Here is a 10,772-nt window from a genome sequence, read left to right on the forward strand (position 1 = left end):
CATTGACTTCCTATAATTCATTCTGCTCTTTGGAGCTCTGGTAATCCTTCTTAACCATGTACCCAATCACTTGTTTCTCTCCTTTCTATGGCTCTTTACTGGTCCTTTAGACCAAGTCCACACTGCTTAAGGTGGCTTCCAAGGTCCTTCATGCTTCCATCTTGGCTTGCCTGTCTAAACCCATGCCCCAGCCTCCCCCTGTTTACCATGATCCAGTTCCTCTAAAGCCCATGTGCTTTCTGTTCTCCAGAGGCTTTTTCTCATGCTGTTCTCTGTATCTGGGAAACCCTGCCAGCCCTTTACTTCCTGCTCCCACTCATCATTTGGTCTCTTCTTGCATATCACTTCTTCCAGAAACCTGCTGTGATGGTCCACACCTCCTATACCTCCAGGCCTTTCATAGCATTCTTTACATGGGACAGACTTACCTCTTAACTTGCTCATGACCCCCATCAGATTGTAAGTCCCTTGAGGGCAGGGATGTTGTCCCATTCACTGCAGTGTTTCTAGTGCTTACAGTAGTGTTGCAATGTGGATGGTGGTCAATAAATATTGGTTGATTGAATGAATAAATGACTTCATTCATTTTTTGAATGAATGATTTGACTCATTTGTTTAAGTGGATAAACAAATGATTCACGTGTGATCTATCATGAAGATAGCTTTGTGATTAGTTTGCCATTAGTACAATGGCAACAGGTGTTGCCATTAACAATGAGCACCCTGAGCCTTGAGAAGTCTGAGGGGCTTGGTAGATGCTAGAACAGCTCCATCCTTTGACTTCTGGTTCACATGCTTTTACCGCAACAAGCTTTCTTAGTTATCTATGGTCTAAGCAACACATCTGTTGGTTTTAGATGAAGGATCTTTGGTAATTGTTTGTTTGGTAGATAACTTATAAAATAGGTCCCTTCCTAACACATTGATAGTCAGGTAAATTATTTTAAAGAGAAAACTAGGGGCTCTTGGGTGGTTCAGGTAGTTAAGCGTCTGACTCTTCTTTTTGGCTCAGGTCATGATCTTCTGGTTCATGAGTTTGAGCCCTGCATCAGACGCTGTGCTGACAGTACAGAGCCTGCTTGGGATTCTCTCTCTCTCTCTCTCTCTCAATAAATAAATAAGTACATAAACAAACTTAAAAAAAATTTAAAGAGCAGGCTAAATAGCAGAAACAGTGTCCTGAAAAACCTTCAGAGTAGCAAAAAAAAAAAGTGTCTAAAGGAGTTGAGAGGGTCTATTTTTACAACTGCCTGTGAATGGACTATGCAGTCCAACCACAATTTACTTTTCTGGGATTTTCCCCATGTTTTCTTGTCACAAGAGCAAGCTCTTGTTCCATAGTAACATTCCAGAGTGCAATAGCAAAAGTCAACATTTTGAAGAGAATGTCTGGTCCTTTACAGACTCTAATAAATTTTTTTGTTTGATATGTCACAAGCCAATTTTTTTCTTTGTAAATACATATGATTGATCAACTCAACTAAATAAGGCTGGCAAATTCTTTTGTTGTAAAGTTCTTCATATCCACGAACTATTGATGTTTTATTTATTTTTCATGCCAAGTTGGAATAAAAATAATTAGAAATGTTTAGATTCTAGTAAGTCTTAATTTACCTTAGTTTGGATGGAGATAAGCTAAAATTTATATTTATTTTTAATCTACTGAAAAATAATTTGTGGTGTATATATAAATAACATATTAGGACTATATATGTATATATTAATGTATATACATGAACATATAAAGAATTCTGCTAAATCAGCAATTACCGTTTCAATCTGTTTTTTTTTTTCTCACAGCACTGTTTTTTTTTAAATTTTTTTTTCAATATATGAAATTTATTGTCAAATTGGTTTCCATACAACACCCAGTGCTCATCCCAAAAGGTGCCTCCTCAATACCCATCACCCACCCTCCCCTCCCTCCCACCCCCCATCAACCCTCAGTTTGTTCTCAGTTTTTAAGAGTCTTATGCTTTGGCTCTCTCCCACTCTAACCTCTTTTTTTTTTTTTTCCTTCCCCTCCCCAATGGGTTTCTGTTAAGTTTCTCAGGATCCACATAAGAGTGAAAACATATGGTATCTGTCTTTCTCTGTATGGCTTATTTCACTTAGCATCACACTCTCCAGTTCCATCCACATTGCTACAAAGGGCCATATTTCATTCTTTCTCATTGCCACGTAATATTCCATTGTGTATATAAACCACAATTTCTTTATCCATTCATCAGTTGATCTCACAGCACTTTGAACAGTAATTTCTCACTTACTATTTTTCTCCATATCTAGACCGTGAGTTTCTTCTTCAAGGCAGGGCCTAGTGTTATTCATCTTTGAATCCCCAGGTCTGCCATAGTACCCAGAATTTAATAAACCCTCATTAAAAGTCTATTAAAGAATGCGTAACTGAGCAGTCATTTATATTCAAATAATCAGTAAGCTAATTTAAGCCATTCTTACCATCACATTAAGTTGGTTACACATAGAGTTATAATAATAACTTTGTGCTTTTAAAAAACAATTATTAGTATGTCTTGCTTCCCATTTGCTCTCCAAAACCTATGACAATATCTGGCAGGAAATAGGTAATTGACATGTTCACTTACTTCAAAACCTAAAGTTTTACTAAGTCATGTTGATCTTTCTCTAGTGAATATGACTGAAGATTTTTTTTTTTTACTATACTTGATTGTAAGTAAAACAGTGAGATAGGAATATTGCAAAATATACTCTAGCGTGGTCTGTCTCACTCTCTTTTATTTTTTGGAACTTTTTTCTCCAAATATTGACAGTGATAGCTATTTAGGTACTTAGTTATTTACTTAAGAAATAGTTTCCGTTAAGAGAAAACACATGCAAAATATAATATAGTAAGGTGGCTTGGGAAATAGTGTACGATTGGTGTGGATCTAGAGGGAGAATATTGTACATGCCACTACATTTTTACCAAAAGCTCAACCTCGTTATTAGAGGTATGATATAAATTAGTAGTATTGCAGTACTTCCTGCTAACTTACTTCCCAAGGCAACTTGCGAAGGCAAAATCTTACAAATTTTGATTTGTGGCATATCAAGCTAATCTTGTCATACCAGGGTAGTGTTTCAGTGACCAGGTCCATGTCCTTGGAATTTCCCAAGTTCTGACACAACTAATAGTATGGATTAGGTACTTACCATGTGCCATGTTCTGTAGTAACCTTTTTCCACAAATTATCTCATTTAATCCTCAGTACAGTTCTTTGAAGTCTATCCTGTTAATTTCCTCATTTTTTTCAAGTGAGGTCAATGAGACTTACAGTAACACACCTGATACCATCAGTAAATGGGTGGTGAAGTGCAGATTCAAAGCCACTTTTGTTTGACTTCAGAGCTCTAATCTTTAATCAGTACTTTTATTTTTTTAGTTGAAGCATAATTGACATAGAACACTATTAGTTTCAAGCGTACAATGTAATGATTTGATAATTCTACGCAATGTGAAACGATCACCTCACTAAGTCTTGGTAACATCCGTCTAATCTGTGCTTTTCTTGGTGGTTAATTTGACTTAAAATTAAAAAAAAAATCCTTATCAGTGTTAAGAAACTTTTAATTTTAGAGGCACCTGGGTGGCTCAGTCATTTAAGCATCCAACTCTTGATTTTGGCTCAGGTCATGATCTTACAGTTTGTGAGATCTAGCTCCATGTCATCAGGCTCTATATGGAGCATGGAGTATGCTTAAGATTCTCACCTCTGCTTCCCTCTGCCCCTCCCCCACCTGCGCACATGCACTCTCTCTCAAAATAAATAAATAAATAAATAAATAAATAAATAAATAAATAAATAGGTTTTGGGGTCAGTTCAAACTAGGTTTAGATCTTATTTCAACCTGTTACAAAAAAGGAAATGTAATTTTATACTTTTATTTTGAAGGGATTTTATAGTTGTCAAGATGAGGAAAAAAAAAAAGCACACAGACAGGGGAAGTGGCTAGTCTATTGTACTCTATACCGGCAGGACAAAATCAGCTCTCACTCATTTATCACTTGTCATTTTTAAGTTTGGATTCACTTTTGCATTCATCAAAACTATGTTGGGTTGTTTTGTTTTGTTTTGGTTTTGTTTTGTTTTGTTTTGTTTTGGTTTGGTTTTTTTTGGCCAGCATTCTAGGAGCTCAGTACATATTTGTTGAACAAATGAATAAATGTGTCAAGACTGACAGTGTGTCTCTACACTGTCCCCATTACACTGGGGACACATAGAGCTAAAGAGCATAGAGGCAGTGTAACAGGGGAAACTTCCACAAATACTGTCATGGCTACATGCCTGACTATGTAAAGGATGATCAGGGATAGTCAGAAGGGTATGTCAGGGTGTAAAGGGAACTACAAGCTGTTTGGGGCCACTGGAAGCAGGGTGGAGGGGATTCGACTCTGGATGCCTTTTATGTCATGTGAGAGAGCTCAGCTTTATTCTGTCAGGAAGGGATTTCAAACAGAAATGAGAGGGTCAAATTTGTACTTTAGAAGGATCCCTGGGGTGTTTGTGTGGTCAGTTGACAAATCAAACCACTTGGGATTTACAGTGTAAAGCTTAAGAGATAATGAGGGCCACCACAGTGGGGTTGGCAAGGAGAAGGATTTAAGAAATATTGGAAATATATCCAGGGCTAGAGATAAAGATTTGAAAAATCATTAGTTTATCTGTGGTGGTTGATACCCTAAGAATAAATGGGTCTTCAGAAGGAGAGTTTAGAGAGTTAGGGGTAAGGAAGACTAATATTCAGAGGACAGGAAGAGGGGGAGCTGCCCACACAGGCTCCTAAGTGGTCATAGGTATGTGGTTTCTCATAAACCAAGGGATACATGTTCAAAGAAGAAAAAAGTTCTATGTTGTGAGGTAGTGGGGACAACAGATACACAGTAGTTTTCTTTTTTTTGAGGTTTCTACAAAGGGGTAGATATGGGATTCTAGCTGAAGGAGAATCTGGAGGCAAGTAATGTGAGAGACATAGCAGGTTCCCAGGCTGAAGCCAAGTAAAAGCAAAAAGGCGAAGACAGAGAGAAAGGACACAGGTCCACCCAGTGTCTTTATTCACATTCTCAGATCCTTGGAGCTGAAAGTAATTTTACATTTGAGTCTCCCAGGATATACCTGGAAGAACTCCCCCTTGTCTAACTAATATGTTTACATTCCTGACCATTACAGAAACTCTTTTCAAAATTAATAAATTCTTACAAAGTGAGATTGCTTTAATGAGAACCCAGTCAAGGAAAGAAGTGTCACCTGCAATACATCTCATGGGCGTACAGTTAATATTTGCTGATCAAACGTGGAGATATGGGCCATCAGTGAATTCATTGCTGAATTCAGGGATCTTTCCTAAAGCCATTATCCCATTCTGCCTGTATTATAATTAGTATTGTATCTTACTTCCCAATACTAAATCCCAGACTCCCCAAGAGTAGGGGGCAGTCATCATCCATGTATCTCTTGGCCCTCAAACACTCAGCAATATTTGGCAAAAAATAGGGGCACCTGGGTGACTCAGTTGGTAGAGCGTCCAACTTTGGCTCAGGTCATGACCTCACGGTCTGTGAGTTCGAGCCCCATGTCGGGCTCTGTGCTGACAGCTCTGAGCCTGGAGCTTGCTTTGGATTCTGTGTCTCCCTCTCTCGCTGTCCCTCTCTCTCTCAAAAATAAAATAAATGTTTAAAATAAAATAATATAAAATAAAATAAAAGTTAATGCACATTTATCTGAATAATAACCAAGATGTCAATAATTTTTATCTTATTTTAAAAGAATTTGTTTCTATATCTTGTTCGCATTTTCACCTTATTATTTCCTATCTAGCTTGAAAAAATAAGCCACTGGCCCTAACACAACTCTCATATTCTACCTCAATATCTAAGCACCTTTAAATCTCTTAGTAATATACCACTATTTTACATCTTTTTACTTCATAGTTTCATCAATTTCTTAAAATCAGTTTTTATGAATTGAAGAAGCTCCCCAGTTGATTATTTTCTAATTTTCTTAAAAAAAATTTTTTTTAACGTTTATTTATTTTTGAGACAGAGAGAGACAGAGCGTGAACAGGAGAGGGGCAGAGAGAGAGGGAGACACAGAATCTGAAACAGGCTCCAGGCTCTGAGCTGTCAGCACAGAGTCTGACGTGGGGCTCGAACTCACAGACCATGAGATCATGACCTGAGCCGAAGTTGGACGCTTAACCGACTGAGCCACCCAGGCGCCCCATTTTCTGCTAATTTTCATGCACTATTATGACAAAGTAGAGAATGGAAAGTATAATAAAAGAATCTGTCATGATAGAGCAAATAACTGCGTTTAATACTATTATCTTTTCTAGCATGTATTCAATTGTGTTGTAATTATTTGTGTATGTCTTTATAGATCCTGAGCCTTGAGGGGGCCATGTGCCATTTATGATTTCTTCAACCCCTATGAGGAGTACCTGGCACATAATAAGCACTCACTGAAAACTTCCCAAATTAAGTACAGAGCTGAAACAAGTCATAGGCTTATCCTTTAGAGCCGCAAAGATTATATGTAGACTTTGGTTCAATCAAACCCAAATAGCAGGGGTTATGGGTGGTTGATATAAAATTCGAACCTTCAGACTGCCTTGTGTCTTTTTAGACTATCAACCTCTCGAGTGTCTTTAACCTTGTGGTATCTCAATTATCCAATGTTTCCTCTCTTTTCTGCAGGTTGGACTCAGATCTGTGATAGAGCAATTTCCTGGGAAGCTCGATTTTGTCCTGGTGGATGGGGGTTATGTCCTAAGCCATGGCCACAAGCAGTTGATGTGCTTGGCCAGATCTGTTCTCAGTAAGGCAAAAATCTTACTGCTTGATGAACCTAGTGCTCATTTGGATCCAATGTGAGTTTCAGAATTCCTGCCATTTAATCTTTGAGGCCTACTTCATACTGATACCAGTTCCCATTAGGCGGTCATGTCTGCAAGTGGAGGATCCCTCACTACATATGAAATGACCGCCCAGTGGAAAAGTCACTATATGATGTGAGCACAAGTGCTTATATCCTGGTATAAGAGCCCTGTGTTCTCTTCTGAGTATAATTTTGGAATTTCATACAAATTCTCCCCCTTGTCAAAACATGATGAAATACTTAGTTACATAGGCATAATCTGATTCTTATGATTTTCCTTTATGTGCCATTTATATGATAAGACTTTTTAGAGCACAAAAGAACCACTAGTGATTCCACATGATAATAAAATGTACTTATTTGTGAAATTTTCTTCAAAATATTTGTCCTATTTATTTATGGAAACTTAGAATCTGCCCCATGGTTGGGAAGCTGATTGTGGCCAACTCTAAATCAGCATTATGTTAATAAAAGTATTCAAAGAAAGATAAGTAATTTAAAGAACTAAATTGATGGGTCAGTGGGTATGTCATCAAGGATAAAGGCAGATTTTGGACCTTCTGTGATGTTATATGTGTTGTTTTCTTTCTTTTCTAGAACATACCAAATCATTCGAAGAACCCTGAAACAAGCATTTGCAGATTGCACAGTAATCCTCTCTGAACACAGGATAGAAGCTATGTTGGAATGTCAACGATTTTTAGTGAGTGTTTTGACAACTTGCTTAAGATCTCATTTCTCCTTTACTTCTTGATAACAATATCTCATGTGGGACTTCCTGCAAATCACAACACAACAATGTACAAGTTCTTTCAAATACGTGTCACACAGCCATCCAGCTTTATTCCGAATAGTTGCATAATTTCTCACTTTGATTTGAGCTATGAGGTGAGGTTAGAATCCAGTAAATCTCAAATATCAGAATATTACTAGGTAACATTAATAAATTGAAACATCTGTACATTGAGTCCTTTATTTGGGGATCAAGTCATAATAAGGTCTAAGTCCTGATGCTTTTAATGACTAAATCTCCCTTGGATGGGGTCCAGGAGAGGCCTGGATTGCCTTGCAATCTGATGTGTGGTTTTAATGCAGTAGTTGAAAGACTCATTTTATTCTTCTCATCATTATTTGGAGCTCAGGTAAGTGCCTCTCCCAAACACCTTCTTACGTGCTTTCAAAACTGTCACAGATTCTTTCAAGTCATGTTTACAAATTCCCTTGGGTTTAGTCACAAGGAAATTCTGAGGATGATGTATCACATCATTTCCATTAAGGCTTTTGAGGCTCCTGGAGGTAAATTCTTTTCTTACTGAAGGATTGTTATTACCATTATTATTACTAAGCTTCAAGTGACAAATTATGGGGCCGACCCACAGCCTCTTGCCCTACCATGGTCAGGTTCAGGAGATTGGGTATAGCCTTTCTATCCTCTGGCCTTGCATTTGCTCAACTTGAACATGTGAGGGAGGCATTTTAAACTCACGCAAATCCTGACCAATTTGGAATTGTTAAGCTTCAAGTGCCCTGTTGAAGAGGCTCAATTCTTTGTCATGCTGTGGACTTAACATTCTTTTTTTTTTTTTTTTGGTGTTTTTTTTTTTAACGTTTATTTTTGAGAGAGAGAGAGAAAGAGTGCAAGAGAGAGAGGGGCAGAGAGAAAGGGGAAGACACAGAATCTGAAGCAGGCTCCAGGCTCCAAGCTGTTAGCACAGAGCCTGATGCGGGGCTCGAACTCACTAACCGTGAGATCATGACCTGAGCAGAAGTCAGCACTTAACCAACTGAGCCACCCAGGCACCTCTACATTCATTTTTAAGGTCACATATGAGGATCTATCAAAGGTCTTTCTGGCTGAGCAAGCAATGTTAGTTCCTTTAAAGTTCTCTGAAGAAGCACAGTGCTCAGTACTATAGTAATTAAAAAACAAAAGTCTTCCAGCTGCTCAGTAGAAAATTATAGCTAATTTTCCAAAGGGAGAAGCTCAATAAAGCAAGAGGACTCAGCAATGAAAGGAGATATCTCTGACTGTTCAGACTGCCGGCCTGTGGACACTGTGTTTCCTTTTCGGCTTTTCTCTTCCTCTAAGCCTATACCAGTTCCTGCCCTTGCTCTGGTCCACCCTGCCTTCTGTCCGAGATCTCACTAACGGCCACTTCCGTAGGTCATAGAGGAGAACAAGGTGCGGCAGTACGATTCCATCCAGAAGCTGCTGAGTGAGAAGAGCCTCTTCCGCCAGGCCATCGGCCCCTCAGAACGGCTCAGGTTCTTCCCCACCAGGAACTCCAGCAGGCACAAGTCTCGTTCCAAAATTGCTGCTCTGAAGGAGGAGACGGAAGAAGAAGTGCATGAAACAAGGCTTTAGAGAGCAGTGCAAATATTTGCATGGGATGTTTGCTTATGAAATTGGAGGAGAAAACATTTTCTGCCTCAGAAAACTACGATGTGTAATGTTTATCTTTGAAAGGAAAAATTTTGATAAGAGGAGTTAAGGATGCTCAGATGGGTCTGGATAAGTGGCTTCCTGGCAGTGGGCAAATTGTGTGAAAGGTACTCGAAATCCTTGAAGATTTACCACTTGTGTTTGCAAGCCAGATCTTCCTGAAAACTTTTTCCCTTTGGTAGTCATTGGAAAGGTGGCTATCAACATCAGCCAGCCTCATTGTTCAACTTACTGTTTAGTGAGACTTGCTAATTTGTATTATTGGAGAAGAACTGTAATCACACTATTTAGAGATATGATTAATTAATGGTAACTGGAAACTTTAGTGGCTTATGTAAGTTTATATCCCTTTTCCTGTACTCTCTCCAAGATATTTAAGAACACAACTATATTGTCTGTTAAATATTCAGACTGTTCTGTCTCCAAGCAAGTGTTAGAATACCCCAAGAGTCACACATCAGCTTGTCAAAATATACACCATGTTAACATCGAGGTATCAGGAGAGAGAACTTCCTGATTTGGGAAAGGGTTAATACCACTCACTGCTCTACCAAAAATCCAAATAACTCAGACAAAGTACATCCCTTACCTGGGAAAAGGGCTGTTATAGTCCGATGTAGCAGGATAATTCCCTTGATGCAGAAGTTGACATGACTTTTCCCAGCTTCCAGAAAGTAACAAGCTCATAAGACCTCTGAACAGAGGATGACTGGAAAAAATGCTTTAAGGCAAATTGGTGCAGGAAAACCCTTCTTACCCCAGAAGCTCTGGGAACAGAGTGTGCAGGCAGATAGGCTGTGGGCGCTGTGGGTAGATACACATGAAATTCAAAGATCTAGGTGTATGTAGGGCTATGCTGTATAGTTTAAGGCCGCATGCATTTCCTACTGTACAGACTGAGTGGGGCACATAATGGGAGACACATGGAAGAGGCAAGCAATTCATTTTATATGCTTCTGTTTTATAATTCTGTGATGCAAATAAAATTTTCTCTAGGAAATATTTATTTTAATATTTCAAACTCATATAAATGCCTGTATTTTAAAATGATTATATGAATTATATTTGTATTAAAAGAATTTTATATTTGAAATGTTGACTTTTATGGCGCTAGTTATTTTTTGTGATATTATGTTAAGACTGAAGGGAAAAAAAAAACCTTGGGGGATGTTGACCAGAGGCCATGAATTACCTTGATGGTGTGGAGAGAAGCATTAGGGCTCCCAAAGATTTTCACACCTCTATGATTCCCTGCCAACACACATGTTCCCTCTTAGAAGCTGTTCTGAAGAAAATGGTACCACAAAATCTGACCACTCCTGTCAAGGACACATGCCTTCCCAACTCCAAACTAACCGTTAAGATTGGATTCTATTTATTACTGTAAGAAAATACCATGTGCCAATAAAATCTGTATATTTGTGTGAAATTTA

The 10,772-nt window shown here is 38.4% G+C and overlaps 1 protein-coding gene across 3 annotated transcripts in view; it reads left to right on the forward strand.

Moving 5' to 3' along the window:
- CFTR (CF transmembrane conductance regulator) overlaps positions 1–10,772 on the forward strand; it is a 187,469-nt gene extending 176,697 nt beyond the window's left edge. The window contains 3 exon segments of one of the 3 annotated variants that reach the window (NM_001048009.1): positions 6,716–6,888; positions 7,494–7,599; positions 9,061–10,764. In NM_001048009.1, coding sequence (NP_001041474.1) covers positions 6,716–6,888; positions 7,494–7,599; positions 9,061–9,261 — 480 coding nt within the window. In that variant the 3' untranslated portion in view covers positions 9,262–10,764. 3 annotated transcript variants of the gene reach the window in all.

Source organism: Felis catus, chromosome A2, assembly GCF_018350175.1.
Source record: "Felis catus isolate Fca126 chromosome A2, F.catus_Fca126_mat1.0, whole genome shotgun sequence".
Lineage (NCBI taxonomy): Eukaryota > Metazoa > Chordata > Mammalia > Carnivora > Felidae > Felis > Felis catus.